At 37.9% G+C, this 17,719-nt stretch overlaps 1 protein-coding gene across 15 annotated transcripts; it reads left to right on the top strand.

Annotated features, from left to right (window-relative positions):
- Positions 1 to 69: 69 nt before the first annotated feature.
- On the top strand, positions 70 to 17,110 carry LOC100225060 (transmembrane protein 180). Of its 15 annotated transcripts, none has more exons than XM_072935670.1 (8): positions 130 to 565; positions 956 to 1,032; positions 3,482 to 3,660; positions 4,470 to 5,204; positions 8,116 to 8,270; positions 9,750 to 9,833; positions 10,876 to 11,019; positions 16,003 to 17,110. In XM_072935670.1, exons 3-8 carry the CDS (start codon positions 3,508 to 3,510, stop codon positions 16,133 to 16,135), a joined length of 1,404 nt encoding a protein of 467 aa, XP_072791771.1. In that variant the 5' UTR covers positions 130 to 565; positions 956 to 1,032; positions 3,482 to 3,507; the 3' UTR covers positions 16,136 to 17,110. The 15 variants fall into 15 exon arrangements, with proteins under 15 accessions (XP_030140472.4, XP_072791774.1, XP_030140465.4 ...); XM_072935671.1 differs by having other exon boundaries at positions 3,486 to 3,660; XM_030284612.4 differs by lacking the exons at positions 130 to 565; positions 956 to 1,032 and adding an exon at positions 70 to 123.
- The last annotated feature ends 609 nt before the right edge of the window (positions 17,111 to 17,719 follow it).

Below are 17,719 nucleotides of genomic sequence, written 5' to 3' on the forward strand. Positions count from 1 at the left end.
CGAAAGGAGGCTACACCAATCATAAGGCGAATTCATATCAAGCGACCAATGAGAGCGAGGAGAGGGTGGGCCCGGGGCAGCCGCGCCCCCCGCCTCGCGGTGCGCAGCCTCCCGGCAGAAGAGGTTGGTCGGTGCCTCTGGAAGGGGCGGTGGTCGCCGGCGCTCAGGGACGTGCATGGTGGGGCGCGGTTACTGAGGGATGCCGGCTGCGGCTTGTGGCGGAGCAGAGCTGACACAGGCTGGGGTGGGACAGTGCGACTTGGCGTAAGGAAAGCCGGGGTTCGTTGTTGCCCCGTGTTGGGAGCGCTGAGGGAAGAGCCCGTGAGGAGGAGCATGGCGTGGCGTCCAGGTGCGGGCCGGAGTGCGGGAGGGAAGGGCGGACCGGTGAGCCCGCAGTCCGAAAAGGGCTGGCTCCATCACCGCACCACCCTCGAGCGGCCGCCCCTCGCTGTCGCCTCGCACAAAGCGGAGGGAGCCGTGTTTCCTCTCCCGGGATCTGCTGAAAAGCGAGCCTAACTTCCCTGTTTTTAACAGAGGAGCCCTTCCAAAGGTGCAGCCGTGCGAGCGCCCCGCGCCCGGCGGGAGCGCAGCCCCGCAGCTCCGGCACCGCGGGCTCGGCGGGCGGGCGGCGGCCGCTGCCACAGCCACAGCCCGGCCGGTGCCACAGCCACAGCCCGGCCGCTGCCACAGCCACAGCCCGGCCGGTGCCACAGCCACAGCCCGGCCGCCTCCGGGAGCAGCCCTGAGCGGCTCCCCTCAGTGCTACTCTCGGCACCAGCAGCGCGTTATTCTGCTTTCCGTCTTGATGTGGTGCCAGTCACGTCAGAGGGATGAGGAAGATCCGTGTGTCCAACCAGTCTGTCAGGGCTGTGAGCATTGCACAGCGGTTTGGGACCCAGAACGGCAGAGCAGGATGGCAGCTAGTGCGCCTCGGGCAACGTTTGCTATTATCTCTCGGAATCCACTTTTCTTCTTTAGACTCTTGCTCTAATTTCTTTTAGCAGTTGTCATCCTGCTGTGGGAGAATCGCAGGTAATGTGACACTGCATCTCACTGGCCCTAACAGCTTGTTCTTTCGGCCTCTTGAGTATTAACACGATTGTAACCACTAGAAATTTCTGAAACCCATTTGCCTTCTGTGAGTCACGAAATGTTCACCAGTGCTTTAACCTGCTGAATATAAAGGCTGACTATTAAGAAGAGGGAGGGGATGCTCATGCATGATTTCATTGTAGTGCTATTAAAGGGAACATCTGGGGAAGGAAGTGTGGTACCTCAACTTCTAATTGAACCTGTTTCATAAACAAGGTGCTTGACCAGATGTACCAATTAGGGTAGAGTTGTGTCAGATCCTGCATATTACAATTAGTCATGGTACTAGGGACCAGTTTGTGCACTGTGAGAAAATTTTTGTTGAAGAAATACCAAATATCTTTCAAATTTTCTGAAACTGAGGGGACCAATTTGTTTTTTATTTGTGTCAGAAGGAATCGAGTAAAACAATTTAGAAATCACACTGGTAAAGTTAGTGTGAAGCACTTGTATTCTTGGTGCTTGTGGAATTTGAAGGAAAGTAAAGTTTCCCAGTTCTCCATTTTGAAGACTTGTGCAGGGTGCTCCAGGTAGAAATAGAGGTGAAGTGTCTGCTTTTCCAAAAGCCCTAATATCCACTATATAAATAATTCCATTAAGTATATTTGTGAAGGCTTGAAAAAGTAAATGTGACACTTGCCAATAACATACTCATTTTAATAATTTTCATATTAATATCAAACTTATTTTTAAAAATAAACATTTCAATTGTACATCTTTTCAATAACCTTTTCCTGCATTTTAGGTTTCTCAGTAAAAGACTGTGAAACCAAACTTGCTACAAAAATGCAAAATTTTGTCCCCTGAAAATTAGTATTGTCTTTACAGGTGCAGAAAAATAAGTTTGAAGATATACATAATGGTCATTCTGAAATATTTTTAAAAATCAGTCATATTCTTAGAAACAAATTTGCTTTAATAAAAGGAATGCTAGGGTTCTAGTTGTTTGTCAGCTTGACTTTTTTCTTAGCTATAAAATGAAGTTACCTACTCCTTGCATTGTTTCATATCACAGCATCTTGTATATGCAAATGTGCATCCACACTTTATTTGCTCTTCAAGAGCTCATTTCCCGTGGTGGGGGGGATGGAAAAACTGCCCGTTCCATCTTCCCCAGTCCCTACCTGATTGTGGCTTTGGCATGGTCCTTGCCCGGTGATTCGGAAGTTCCTCCCTTCCTCTCTTCAGCCACCTTGTAAACCTCAGGAAGGCTGGAAAGAGCCTTGGCTTTCATTTCCTGTTTCTTCCATGGTTATTTCTATGAGGAGTTCAGGGAGCTGCTTACAGAGCTGCTGATCAAGCAGATATTCAAAGTAGGTGTTTTGATGGATATGTGAAAATTGCATTTACAGTAAAATTGTTGATATGCAGAGGAGCAAAGTGTGAACTATTGACATAAAGCAGGTTGTAAAGCTCTGCATAGTAAAGCTGAAATTTGAACTTGAGGTATCAAAATTAATGGCAGCTACCTTCAACAGATGTAAAAATGAATAAGGCCTCAATTAAAAAACAGATACCTGGGAGTAATTTTCTATTGGGCTTATAGAATCAAGTATGGTCAAAGGCTACTTTTAGGTAGCTATTAAATAGCTTTAAAAGGTAGGGATTCCCTGGAGCTGGCTCCTTTCATGGCACTGTTTACACCAAACATGCTAATTGATGGAAAAGATCAGCATCTTAAAAATTTGTTGGCTGAATATCTGAATGGCAGATTAAAGAAATCTCTGCTATTTGGGCATACATAAAATTGTGTGTTTGCTACTTGCTATGTTTTATTTACATGCACTCTTCCATACCATGAAAATGTTAATTTAAAGGTGTTTTGTTTTAATTGTTTTATGGTTTATTAGGTGAAAATATTGCTTCCATGGCTTCTTAACCATTAGTATTTTAAAACAGAAGGGCAAAATTTGGTATTTGTTTTGAAAGAAATACTCACCTACGTGCACGCTGCACTTGACATTGGAATACATAAGGAGTTGAGTCACTTCATTCCAACAGAGTCCATAATTTTAAGAATACATAGCTAGCAAGAAAGATCTAAAATGTAAGTAATTACTTTGAACTCTACACCAAAATGAGTGTTTGCAAAAGTAGGTTTTTAAATGGAGTCAATACAGCAATTAGGAAGGGTTTCTTTCAAATTTTTGTCTACTTGTTTCATTGACTTTTAGGTACTGATTATACTTAGAAATGTCAGCTAATAACTTGTTATTTTGGGCTCAGTGTCTTGTAACTCAGTAAAATGATTTTCTGATTGTAAAAAAAAGGAAGAATGGGAGTATTTTCCTCCAATAGTTCAGCACCTCTGAAACAAGCAAATCCCCCATGTTATTTTAATTTGGAAAATTATTCTACTAATTGTTGTAATTCTCTCTTGTAACTTGAGGAAGAAGAGAGCTGTACTCTTGGAAGATGAAGATTCTTTGGGGAATTCATGCTAATGCACTGGCATATTCTATGACTACCTTGGGTGCTGGAATGATGAATAGCATTTTTAATTTCTACTACGTTAAGCTTTTCCTAAACCGATACAAAATTTCAGAAACAGCATTTCATGCAGCACAGGTACTGTACAATGGAATATTTTGATTACCATGTTGTGCTGTGCGTCAGTGTTATTACAACAAAGTGATTCTTTTAATGACAGATTAATTTTGAAATAAATCATTGCAATTAATTAACAGTAAATTATCTTTGACTTTAGTTAATCCATAAGCAATGGAACTTTATATAAAGCACATAATTTACAGCCCACAGAGTAAAAATCTCCAGAGTTAATTGTTGAAAAGATTTTTACATTTCATAGCTTTAAGTAATTTTCTAAACTGATTTTGCACCTCAGCTCCATAGATAAGTTTGACATTAGTGCTTTCCTATGAACAGTTTAAGTGCTTAAATACTGCATTTATCCTGGAAGTTATTATCCATGTGAGTAACTCACGTTGTAAATGGTCTCCTGAAAGTAATGGGCCAGCTCATGTTTTGAATTAACTGACTGTGAGAATAATATCTGAGCTTTGCAGGATGAAAGCCCAGATATAGAAGGTTTTGAAAGACTGGAGTCTTAGAGACAGTTTATTTCACATGAGTTGGTCACCCACTTACTTACTCATCTTATTTTTTCAAAATTTCTATAAACCTATGAATACCAATAAGAATTTGTTTTAGAGTCTGTTTTGACTCTAAATTCTAAGTAGCTCTTAAGACTCTAAGTAGCTGTTAATAAGACTTAAGTAGCTTCAGTAAGAATCTAAGACTTGTTCTACTCGGAGTAGCTTTTCTATGTATTTATTTACTGTCTGAATAGAGATTTATTTTAAATAAATACGTTGTAGAAGAACGACAGCAGTGACAAATCCCCTTGTTCGTGGCAGGTTGTGTTTATGGTCTGGAATGCCATCAACGATCCCCTTTTTGGGTACATCCAAGACACCTCCAGGCTGAAGTGCTGCGCCAGGCGCCAGTTCTCCATTTTGTACGGAGCCCCTGTGTACGGCCTGGCCTTCCTGCTGCCGTGGTTCCCCTGGCGGCGCTACGAGGAGGGCGACTGGCTGAGCGGGCTCCATCTCGGCGTCGCGCTGTGCGCCTTCGACGGGCTGCTGACCTTCGTGCTGCTGGCGCAGTGCGCGCTCTTCGCCGAGAGCTCCGGCAGGCACGAGGCCAGGCTCCAGCTCATCAAGTACAACCAAGTGGCGACGCTGCTGGGCTCCACCAGCGTTCTCTTCTGCGGGCTCATATCAGATAATATGGAAAACTTTGCTTATTTTCAGGCTTTCACCGTTTTGATCGCAGCGCTCGCGACAGTTTGTATGTGTTGCACAGGTAAATACAGCACAAGTCAGTATGAGCAGAGGGAAATTCATACTGAGGATGCTAATCTGGAAAACAGGGATGGAGCTTTCTCCTTGGCCTCAGTGGTTTCATTGACGAAACAGATCATGACAGAGAAGAACTTTCTATGTTTTGTAACAATGAATTTCTTCCAAGTCTTCCACCTAGCCTTCTACAACAATTTTATGATGATCTTTGCGGATAATCTTATTCCTAAGGACGTCCTTTCTTCCTCAGTAAGAAGTATCATGTATGGAGCAGGTTTTATTTGTCCTCAGGTAGGCAGTCATACTTTATTTCTAAATATGAAAACCTGGTGTTTTGGTAGTTCACAGTATTCATTTAATGCTTGAAAAAATGCTGTATTTGGCATAAGGCTTTTGCCAAAATGAGTACCAAGTCTCACTCCCCAGTGCTCTAGAAGAAGAACGTACCTCTGTGCAGGCTGATCGAGTGTAAGAGGTAGAGGGAGCAGACAGGCTGGTAGAACATGTGTTTAAAACAATGTGAGACTTGGGTAGGCAAGGAATGAATGTTTTGTATCCTCCAGTGCTTATAATACCTAAGCATAAAGGAATGAAAAACATGGCCAAGATCAAATGTTTCTAAAGCAAAATCGACATAATTCTGAATTATTTTTTTGATTTATTTGTTTTCCAATGTGTGTATTACAAATGAAAGACTAAGCTTTTCTTCAGGAAGTTTCTGAAATAAAATGCACAAAATACCAGAAAAAAATTATTAAGTATGAAAAGCATTGTTTAAATATGTGGTATCTAAGTCATGGAAACCAAACAAAACTCTAAATAGCTGCTTTTGGTGAATAATACATTCCCATTTATTTTGTTGATTGGTCTCTTGGTCAGTAGTATTTATGGGGAAGAGAGACATACTTTTAAGAGCCCAGTCAGGGATGAGAGGAGGAATAATGAACTGAAAAGAGAAAGAGAACCCAAAAGAGTAATGTGTGAGAACAAGAAGAGCAGCAAAAGTACATCCCACAGACCATGCTTGTCTGCAGTAAATCAAAAATTCTTTTGTTCATTGCCTTCTAACTTATTTCTCTAGATTTTTAAAAAAATTTCTCTGTGTTTACTTTTTGGACGTTGAAAGTTAGGATACTCAAAATATGAGTATTCTGACATTCATCGTAGGTGCTGATGATGTTCAGAATTTTTTAAAATCAGGCTGTTATATTCATTGAATTGTAATGGGTTTTGATAAGTAATATGTATAACAAGGTATATGAAAATGCAACTGGAATTCACAGCTCAATTTCAGTTCTCATTTTGGCTTTTGCATATAAAACATAGAGATCCTGAACATACCTTCTGTTCCATAACTCCTAACTATCTATAATTTCAACTTTTGTCCTTATCACAGGTTTAATAGTTTTGGTGTTTTCGTCTGTACCTCAGGCAGTTAGGTAATGAACTTTGAAAATAAATCAGAGGCTACAGAAGTTAGGAAAGTTTAAATAATTTTACACTTAATATATAGCAATCACTTTTATTGATAAAATCAGTGTGACAGTGTGAAAAGAACAATCTTTCAGGAAATGCATCCCTCTCTGCTCCCCAGAGACTCTTTGTCTAAAAGGTCACTGAACCATAGAGGGTTTGCTGTGACCTTATTTTTCTCAGGTTTTGTCCCTTTGAGCTCAAGATACAATAAGAGAATTCTCTAATGGCAATGTCCTGAACTTCACTTACTGGAAAAACACCCGACCCTTGTAAAATAAAGCTCTTTTTTATGAACTCTGCTTCTGTGGCCTTTGCTAAACTAGAATTCAGCTTCTGACTTAGGTTTCTTCTAGTAGTGGATGCGAGGAGCACAACCTGCCCACAAGGAAAACGCTGCTGTAACATAGACAAGCAACTTTGAATTTGCATCATTGTTAGTATTTTCCTTATAAACACACAGTCTTAAAGACGTACAAGTAGTGAGGAATTTTCTAAGTCATAAGTACTTCCTGAGACAGGGTTATTTTACAATTAGAGGGAGACAGGAACATGGTGTTTACAGTAGCAGGCATTACATGATCCCTTAATATTTCTAGTGGAGGCACTTTTCAACAAAATGCCTGAAAACAGCCAGGAGGAGGAGTATGTTTTAAATTTCTTATAACAAGATATTTTTCTTAGATCACCTTTCCAGATTAGTTTTACCCCCCTGATCAAGTAGAAATCTTGAGCTTTTTATACAATAGCATTTGCTGTGGTAATCTTTGTCTGACCGTAGCATCCTGGTTTTATTTGTTATGTTAAAGCAGTTCGGTGTGGGAACAATTGTACAAAGAAAATTCTTTCCTGTTCTTCATCTGACTATTACACAGTTCATCTCTGTAACACAGAAAAAAGGAGAAAATGTTGATCTGTATACAGTTTGTATACTTGTGACAGACATGAGGACCATGTAGATGGTGACAAAGGCCCATATAATAAAAATAACATAATTAATTACAGAACTTCCCATTGAAACTGAAAAGTGAGGAACAATGTAGAAGAACTTAAATTTTGTTCATACTATAATGAGCACTTAATTTTCTTGAGTTACCCAGTCACTAGATACTCAGAATCTACTCCTTGCCAAGATTGGCAAAATTAAAACTCCGTCATGCACAAGCACTGGCCTCTGCCTTTCACTCCTTGCTAGTAAAGCCTCTAACTTGCTTAGTTAAAGCTGTCCTGGTGAGCTTGCTTTGACAACTTAAAAATCTTGCTTGATTTCTGTAAATGTCAATGAAAATGGTAATATTAATGAAAAAGTAAATACTGAAAATACATCTTTTCAGCAGTTTCATGGCAAGATGCTTGATTTAGTTATCATACTGCAAAGCTAATACTTTAAGGGATATCAAAAGTAAAGATCATAAGTTTAAAATAATAGTTAGGCATTGTGGGGAACTGTTTTCCTCAGGATATAGCAGTATAGCAGTTCTCAGGGGCTAGTTTTTGAGTGAAAGGAGACTGTACCTAGTAGAAGTGGCATAGAATGAGCCAGTGGAGAGTTGTCTTTGTTCAATTTGTATTTTTTATTTTGTTGGAACTTCTTAGAAAGGGTCATTCTTTGTGTTTTTTTTTCCTTTAAAGGGTATTAATTATGCCAGGTTTGTGTTTTATAACTCTCCTAATGCTGAGATACTGTATGTATCTTTTCATCCTGTATGTGTATATGTTATCTTTTCAGTGCCTTGTTCTTCTCAGTCATGCTTGGTTGAAGAAATTTGGTTATTACAGAATCATCTTGTTTTCCTTTTACTATGAAGGAATAGCTGCTGCTGTCATGTGTCTTCTAGGGCAAGAACACTATTATCTGCTGGCATTTTATGTCACAACAAACATGTAAGTAAATCCACTCCCCTGTTCATAGACACAGCTGAAATACTTCTAATAGAGTAGATACTTGCTTTTATTATCATGAAGATTCTGCCTCTGCTTTCATGGTTTTCATTCTGTTTCACTTACCAGAAAAATTGAAACTCCAGTTACAACTTTTTTTTTTTGGCTTTCATTTTATTCTGTTCCAGCTTTTATATTCTGCTTGAAATAAAAAAGCCTAAAATGCAAACAGCAATTACGGTTTGCAGGTACATGCCTTCAGTCACTTTAACCTGAGATACAAGGGAAGGAGAATCTCATGTTTTCCACAGACAAGGAAGAGCTGAGCAGGGGAAACAGTCTCTCTCCCCAGGGGCTGTTTGCTGGGAAAGCTCAGAGCCCACCCTGTGTTGCAGGAACACTTGTGTGCTGCACTGCAGGCAGATCTGGGTAACTCGGGTGTCTGTGGGGTAACCAGCACCGAGCCCACTCCCACTGGTGCTCAGTACTAAGATGCCAAGCAGTGGTATTTTCACATAAGTATATAATAATACATGAAAAACCTTATTTCAACATAAAGAACTGTTTGTTCAGAATACTGTTACAACAGTTTGTTTTTATTTCTTCATGTTCTCTTTCATTGTTGTCTTTCTCCATTGTTGTCTTTTTCTTCTTCTTTGTCTTCTGCTCTCTTTTTCTTCATCTTTCCCTCTCCACCCCATTTTCTTTCTTATTTTCAGTATTGCAGTCGTGGGGTACTCTAACACTGAATTGTGTGAACAATAAATTGAATTTCGTTATCTGCATGTTTTAAATGATGAAGATATGTTTTGATTTCTACAAGAAAAAAATTCTGAGGTACCTAAAAACTGTATGTTTAAAGTGCTAGTTGTTCAAAGTACCTTGTTAGTAAAAGCTCATCACACCCAAAATTTAATGACACAGAGATTGTAATATTTGAGTTTATTGCTTCATTTGGCCATTTGTTAAAAATCAGCTTTGTATGTGTGTGTTTGTATGTGTATGTTGCATATTTATATACATCTATATACACTGTAAGTACATATACAGGCATGCATGCAAACTGTTCTTTCTATTCTAATTCTTCACCTTGAAGTTTATCTTCCACATAGTCATGTTTTTTCCAAATTTCAAGAGCAAATTTTCAGTTTCCCCTTTTTCTGAGGTGTTTCTTTTCTCCTGATCATTTAAAATGACATTTAGTGATAATGTAAATTTGTTGTCAAAGTTTTCATTACCTTTTACACCAATGTCCATCAAAAAAAAAAAAGAAGAAAATCCCCCACTTCTAGGTTTGCATATTGCTTTCTAATTCTCAACTAAAAACAGACCTGATAATACTTTCACATTTTAAGGAACATCTCAGCTTTGTGTGCTTGCAGAATATCTGTGTTGGTGTGTTTGTGTTAGAATGTCAGTTACAATTTCATTATAAGGTGAATATAAGAACTGTGAACATCTGCAATATTTTTTTTTCTTTAGGGTAATTGTGCAAGCTTCATTTAGCTTGTTCAATTTGCCTTTGGCAGATATTGTTGATGCAGATTTAATAAAGCACAAGAGGAGGTATGTCAGTCATTACCATTTTTTTAAACATGCTGTTTGCCTTGTTACTCTTTATTAATAAATTATGTCAATGTAAATACAGTAAATTATCTGGGATCCTTGATACAGAAGTACTTATTGTGAGAACAATTTAGCATAAGTGAAGATCAGAACTTGAGTAAAGCTTCCTGCAGTTCCTCCAGTAGAGTCATATAAACAGATTATTAGGTCATTTCTCTTTTTTCTTATACTATAATATAACCCAAGTCCTTCCAATTTTTGTGGCTTTATTTTTGTTAGCTCCAATTGAATTACTTTATAATTAATTACTTTAATTATAATCTATGATCATGTATGGAATTTTCTGAATGAGGCCTTTCCAAGATGGAAAAGGTGTTAAGAAAGCTTTGCCTATGCTAGGTAAAATGCAGATTTCAAAGTCTAACTGGTTCCTTTATCTCCCTGAAATAAAAGTGATAAAACCTGCTGCAGAATAGTATATTGCAACTCACTGATCTTTTGGATTTTTATCAAAGTGCACATAACTTCCTGTTGGTTCAGTCAATTGTTATGTAAGTGCACATTCACTCCTTTTAAAGAACTTACCCCTCAAATGGAAGATCTGTTGCTTTCATGAGGAAAAAATTGCCTCATTTTCTGGCCTATGCATGCAAAATCTTCAGTTGTAATTAATTCTCCATGTACTGTTCAGTCTAATTTAATGTCAATAATTACTCAAAGTGCACAAAGTTGAATTTAAGTATAAGTCACTTTAGAATTAGGGCCAAGTTGTGTCTATGTGTATATATATATATATATATATATATACACACTAATACACACACCCTGTAGAGGTTTGTAACCTTTAATTTCCAAATAAATTTAAATTCCATTATGAGAGTAGATCTCTTTGCTATAATGTGTGAACTAGATAAATTTAAGGATCATGATATTTAGGATTTGCACATTAACAAGATTTCAAGCTTTTTAAAATCACAATTGTAGTTAATACACTAATAAGTTTGTGTTGTGCATTAATTTCTTTTTTCCCCAAATATTTTAGGTTACCACTTTCCTCTATGGTTTTTGGTACCAATGCTTTATTTACTAAGCCTGCCCAATCTTTGGCTCCGATAGTTGTGGTTACAATACTAAATCATTATGGATATTATAACCTGAATAATGTACCTGGTCATCCTGATACAAGGTTAGTCAAAAGAGATACTTTAAATCCTAGAAAATATCATTAAATACTCTGTAATCTAAAAATAAAATTGATCAGCAATTACTTTGCATCAACTTCAAAAACATAAACATTTTAAAATACTTATCAGCTGTGTTTGTGTAGAAGTACAAATGTTTTTTAAAGAGTAAATACTTTATTAAACAGTGTACATGAGGCTATCTACCTGATTTTGAAAAGCAAAGGATATCTTTCATCCCCTTGCATTTTGCAATAAAATAAGAAAATGTTTGAGATTGCCTAATAGCTCTTATTAAGATACATGTTGTCCTGGCATCTGCATTTTGTTTACCTCATAAACCTACTTCCTTAAATATATAATATATAATGTTAAATCAGATCCTTTTTTTTTCTGTTTGAGAGGAAGCAGTATAATCACTGGAGGGGAAGACTTTGCCTTGAGTAGGAGTGTATAATTTTGGCTCCAATACTCCTTACCATTCTAATGCTAATCATTTAATTGCAGTCCCTGGAGACCTTAAAACAGCACAAAGTTGTGGTTGCTGGTTAGTTGGACGTGTGTGGGCTTTTATAAAAATAAATTAACAGGGAATAACCACACTGAAAGGGTCACAGGCTGTATTTATGACCATCAGGAGGAAGTGGCAAGATAAGGAATAACTGAAGTCAGGGCTAAATGGAAAATTCAGTCCTGATTAGGATTTACGTGAAGGTACAACATGAATATCCTGAGAGCTACATAGCTCTCCTAAACTTTTAGTAAAAACCTAAAGGAACAGATAAACACAATTTTATATGAACTTTTGTGGAGATACCTCCTGAGGGAGAGAAGTCTGGTTATAGAGAGTCACCTAAGGTTAGGAGAACATTCCATATTTGAGGAATTTTCTAAAAAAAATGTATGAGGACAAGCATGACATAAAAGAACAACAGGTGGTCTTCAGAAATGCATCCAGACAGAAGCAAAGGCAGCTTAAGTTTGAGGCTATGTGTGAGAACAGCTTACTTTAATGCATTCTGTACATAGCCAGTGAGATGATGTGAAGAGGACATGAACCTCATTATAATGTCAAATAAGATGAGTGATTTTTGCAGAAGAGTGGTAGGTTGAACTGGATGTGGATATGAGAGAGCTGAATATATTCATCTTGATGATTCAGAGAAATTCAGATTTGAAACATAAAAACTGCAGTTCTGATCCCTTTCAGTCAGAGAAATTATCCCTTTGTGGATGGATTTTAAATCACAGTAGTCATAAATCTTTTTTGCCTGGTAAATAGCCCCTGGACTATAGCAACTATGAATTTATTATATACAGGTTGAAATAGTTGGAATGCTCAATCTATAAATCCTGTGTTTTCACTTGAGTCATGCTGAAATTTTATTTATTTCACTAGAGCCAGGAACAGCATAAAACATACAAAGCTGAGATTAGTGAATCAGAGCACCTGAAATAGTATTCTCTTGCCAATCCTTTCAAAATAATTTCTTAAATATGAAGCAGTTTACCTGTGTTTCCTGTATATGTAGTGTGTGAATAGGTTTTCCTGTGCTTGCAAATGGAGTACAGGGTTGATACACAATCCGTGAAGATCAGAAAGCTCAAAGTTGTTTCCAGGGAGTCATTGTGCCCTTGGCACTGTTCTGAGACCACTGACTGAGCTAAAACTACTTATATATATTGAAAACCTATTGGCTGATCTTACATTTCAGCCATAGGCAGACAGTTAAAATACACTTGCCCCAGGACCAAGTTGTTTGAGGACAAACAGAAATTAAATACAAGAGATTGTTTAAAATGTGCCCAAACTGTTTTGGGGAAAAAAAAGCTTTTATCACACGTGAATTATATAAAATGAAGTATTATGACCCATGCCAATACAGTCTCAGCTCTGTCCTTCCTCTTTCTCCAAAGCTGGCAATATCTATTAAGTGCTCTGGAAAGCATTTGCTTTATTAGGTGTAGTGGCAGTGAATTGTGAAGATAGTACAGAGGACCCTTATTCTGCATTAACAAAATGTTTGGGCCCTCAATAAATATGTCTGAAGAGTTTCCAGCAATGTTGTTTACTGGGACAAGGCAGAATATGCGGTCTATACACTATTTGCTGCATTCTGAATTATTTTTAATATTCTATTTTACTAATAATTATTACTTTTTCTTGAATTGAGAGCTAAACTGTAGCAACAATGATGGAGCAGCTAATGCTGGAAAGCTTCAGGCACAGTAAGGACAATAAAATCAGTAATAGCCAGCATGGCTCCTCCAAGGGGAAGTGATGCTTGACCAACTTGATAAACTTCTACAGTTAAATGACTTGCCTGGTGGGCAGGGGAAGGCAGTGGAGATTGCCTGCCTGGGCTGCATTCCTGATGACCAGGATGATGGGGCAGGATGGAGCCTCAGGAAGTTTGGGGATGACACAAAGCTGGGGCTGTGGCACCTGCACACAGGGTGACAGTGCCATCAGGGGGATCTCAGGCTGGAGAAATGCGCTGGAATTAGCCAAAGTCCTGCAGCAGGGCAAAGGTGATCCTTCCCCTCTGCTCACACATTGTGCCACATCCTTAGGAAATGTGGTCACTGCACAGAAGTTAAGCACTTTGTCATGGAAAGTGGTTTTTAATATCTTTAAAATGTGAGCAACACTTTGCAGAATGGAGTGTCCTGATTTTTCCTTTCTTCCATCATCATAGGACAGCAGTTTGTGCCCTGTATGGCTTGAGATGGTTTTTGTTCTTTTTGGGTTTGTTTTTTTGTTTGTTTGTGTGGGGGTTTTTTTGTTTGTTTTATTTTGCTGTTTTTTTTTTTTTAGTTCGGCTTGATTTTTTTTTTTAGTTTGCTATGGAAAAGATGCCTAGTTTAAAACCTCCCTCTTCTGGAGAGCCACTGCAACTACCACCAGCTTCTCTTGAGAGTGCTTTTCAAATTCGTTCTTCAGAATAAAGTTATTTGGCAGCAATTCTTCATTATTTATTGAAGGCACTTTAAACTGTTAATGCTTTCATATTGAATTACTGAACTACTTGACATTCTGTTCAGAGTGATTTTAGGGTTGTTTAGGGAAACACTGTGTGTTTTATTCCTGTGTGAGCAAAAAAAAGGTAGATGTGGAAATTTCTGAAGTTACTTGTTCAGCTGTAATTGTGATAAAATCCAAACTCTGCTCATGATTTATCCCAGTCCCTTAATGAAATATTTTCCCATTCCTTGTTTTGTGTATTATAGATACTTTTTCATAATTCCTGCGATAACTTAAAGTTTTACAGTACAATAGGTAATATTATTGTCTTAAATCAGCATTGTTCTAGTGAAACCAAATCAGGATTGCGGCGTGTGAGTGATTTTGCAGATGTTCTTTGTGTAAAGATGGAATAATGTTAGCACTGAAAACTGCAATCCTCTTTAGTGTGCAGAACAGGCCAAATGCAAGCCCCAACATCCTGTCAACTGTCTGGGTCCTGTTCTCATCATTAGGTGGTTAAATAATGTCTGTGGCCTCCCTGCTGGCACTGCTCCTGCAGTCCCTGGGGCAGCTGAGCCAGAGCTGTGCACGATGTGGGCTCCTTCCCCTGGAGGTGCACTGGAAATGCAGTTGGATACAGGCCAGTAAACAACTCTAAATGGTAAATTATTGCCACTGCCAATAAACACTGGCTATGGACCAGTGGCCTGCTAGTGAACACTTCCAGTCACAAATGCAATTGCCCGAGTGATTAAGTGATTCACTTGTGAGCCTGTGGGCTTTTGTTTTCTTATGTAGCATTAGCATGTACACTGTTTGAGATAAACTGTGCTCATTTATGAGCCTGGGTCTGTACTAAGAACAGAATCTGGGCTTTGTTGGAGCTTGCAAACATTTTTTCTGTAAAACTGAGTGAGACATTAGTTTATTTTTTCATGATTCAGAGGAGCTTGTAGGTTTTATTCAGAAACCTGCTCAAAGTTTGGGGTATTTTTCGCAGATTTCAGGTTTTTTGGACCATGTCCATAGCTTTTCTGTGAGTCTCTTATCTCATTCCTGAATGCTAAGGAAAAAAATTAGAAAGGAACATAAACTGCCTCATGGAGAGAAAGTTCACTTAGGGGCTGTTTCTCAGCTTGAGTTGACTTTCCTGATATTTAAGTAATTAGAATCCCATAATTAACAGAATGCAAGTAGATAATGATTCCTACTAGATGAATGCCAAAATGCATGCTTTGAGCTGTCAGAAACCATACTGCTCACAAAAGGGAGCTCATTTAATTCCTGTATTTTCTTTCTTCATTCATATTTGTTGATGGTTTTATTTATTTTTCATTAGAGAAGATTTAAATGAGGAAATGCCATGCATTCACTAGAAAAAAATGAAAACTAGTGTTAATTTCACATTTATTCTTTCTATGGATTATATTATCTTGTAATCATTTATTTTAAAACCAAATGAAATAAGGCTTGATATTTCAAATGGCTCTTGAAACCACACCTGAATTTTGTGCAATTATCATTACCTCTATCTAGCATTCAGCATCTGAAACATCACACTATGTGGATAGTAAGCAGCACAGATTTCAACTCAAATAAATTAATTTCGTGTTCAAATTTTGCTTCCATTTTCTACGTTTGTTTCTCTTCCAGAATTTTCAGTCTTATTAAAGTTTTTTGGATGCTCTGTTCTGTAACTGGATGAAATTTGCTTAAATTGATTTCTATATTACATAATCAGGAAAGTAGTGAACAGGATTTCTTAGGTTCTATTAAAACTAACTCTTTGTGTGCTAATTGTCTGAATTCCTCCCACCTAGAGAAAGCAATATATAATACATATCTGTATGTAAAATTAGAAAATACACAAGATATTTCTATTTCTTTTATGTGGAATTGACTGTACAGATAAATACATAGCATGTCTATGTGTTTATAATGGGAATGATTTTAAAATAACTTGTTTAATGACCATGAAAGTTAATCTTCATATTGAAAGCTGCCTTCTCATTTGTTTCAGCAGGTCATTTTTACATCTCCATGATGCCATGTTCTACCTGGTCTGTCTGGTTCCCCTCTGCATTGCAGTCCTACAGATCCTGACCTGGACTCCCTTTTCCATCCAGAATAGCCACCTGGCAGCTCCACAGTAAATATGGAACCAGTGGTCAGTGTATCTCCTGCTGAACCACAAGAAAATTCAGTAAGTTTTTCATGTGAGAAAGCAAAATTGCAAGAGGAAACACAGTCTGAGCTGTTTCATTCAGTCTCTACAGACTGAGTCACATTCAGCCTTAATGCTGAGCCTACACAAGTTTTTCCTAGTTCAGTTGCCTTCTGTTAATGGGGTTTATCCTTAATTATTTTATTTAAAGTAATTTCTGGTATATAATGATTCCTGTTAACTCATTTGAAGAAAGGATATGGCAGATCAGGGAAAGGGATCCCAACCCAGCACCTGGAATTCAAGGGAACTGTATTTTCTGGAGCCTACTGGTGGATTAATTTTGCCATATTGATAAAAGGCAGATCTCTGAAGTTAATCTGGAAGATCCCAGTGGACATCCCTCATGGATGGCAGGGAGGTAAAGAGAAAAATTTAGATGGTATCTAGCTGGCCAGTATCAAGACAAATCTGTCGGCTACCATGGGAAGAGCCAAGAGTAATTAAATACCCTGTGAAAGTCTGTGTCAGGCTGAAGAAGAAAAGGATTCAGATGCTGTTCAGTGTTGCTCAATATGGAAAAAGCTCAGTAAGTCCTCACTGGCTTTCAGAATCTCTGGTTGGTGGAAGGTCAGTGCAGTTTTCTGGCTTTAAATGGGAAAATAATTTTGAAGGTATCCTATAGTTAGTACCTCATACAGAATGTCATTGTGGCAAGGACAGCATTAGTCTGTGGATGTAGGGTTCAGCTCTTGGACAAATGTGGGCACACACAGTTATTAAACCAAGCTCTACCTGTTCATTAGTGTTCATTGGCTAACTCATTTGGTGTGTGACTGTTCAAGTTAATTTCTGAATCATCAAGTTGAAGTTAGATAATTTCTGATTAATTCTTATCAGTTAAGATTTTAAATGAATCCTGTGATTTTTATAAATTAAAGAACTTTTGATAAAAAATCAGAAACATTGAGTCCTCTCTTCATTTCACAAATCATAATGGTAAGACACATTGGCATGTTTACAGTACTCCCATTTAATCAGTATTATTCTTCCTCCAGTATATCCACTGTGTAATTGTGCAGTGATAAATACCTTTAGCATAATACAATCACTGTGTTTTTGTATTATGTTTTATCTGGTCAAATTCAGTTTTAGTAGCACCTTTCTTAGGGAGTGCCACTTGAAAGTACAAGAGCATTGTGTGGATCCCCGTTTTAAAAGGCTGAGCAAGCTGATTTTCAAGGCTCTACTTACTGTGACAGGTAACTTGGAAGAGAAAGGAGTGTAAGAAATGGCTTTGCATTTTGGTGGACACCAGCATAATTTAATGAAGAAATTTGAAATAACAGAGCTGAAAAAAACATTCATTTGTGCCTTGGTTTCTACATTTACAGAGTAGAAATAACATCATTTCCTTGCCTTTTTTGAAGTGTGAAGTGCTTTCAAGATGAGGAATGAAAAAGAGGGAGATCATCATTAAATATTTAAAAATCCAAATGAATCCTTTGATAGAAATATGAAGATTTATGTTAAAATGTAAGAAGCCAGAACTGTGGTGAAGTTTGAAGTTTTC

The sequence above is a fragment of the Taeniopygia guttata genome, chromosome 14 (genome assembly GCF_048771995.1).
Source record: "Taeniopygia guttata chromosome 14, bTaeGut7.mat, whole genome shotgun sequence".
NCBI classification, from domain to species: Eukaryota; Metazoa; Chordata; class Aves; order Passeriformes; family Estrildidae; genus Taeniopygia; species Taeniopygia guttata.

Bases quoted from the DNA above. Each gene is read 5' to 3' on its own strand.
- LOC100225060 (XM_030284605.4), top strand. The intron at 3,661-4,469 runs GTACTGTACAAT...TGTTCGTGGCAG, and splicing joins CAGCATTTCATGCAGCACAG to GTTGTGTTTATGGTCTGGAA. The intron at 8,271-9,749 runs GTAAGTAAATCC...TTTTTTCTTTAG, and splicing joins TTTTATGTCACAACAAACAT to GGTAATTGTGCAAGCTTCAT.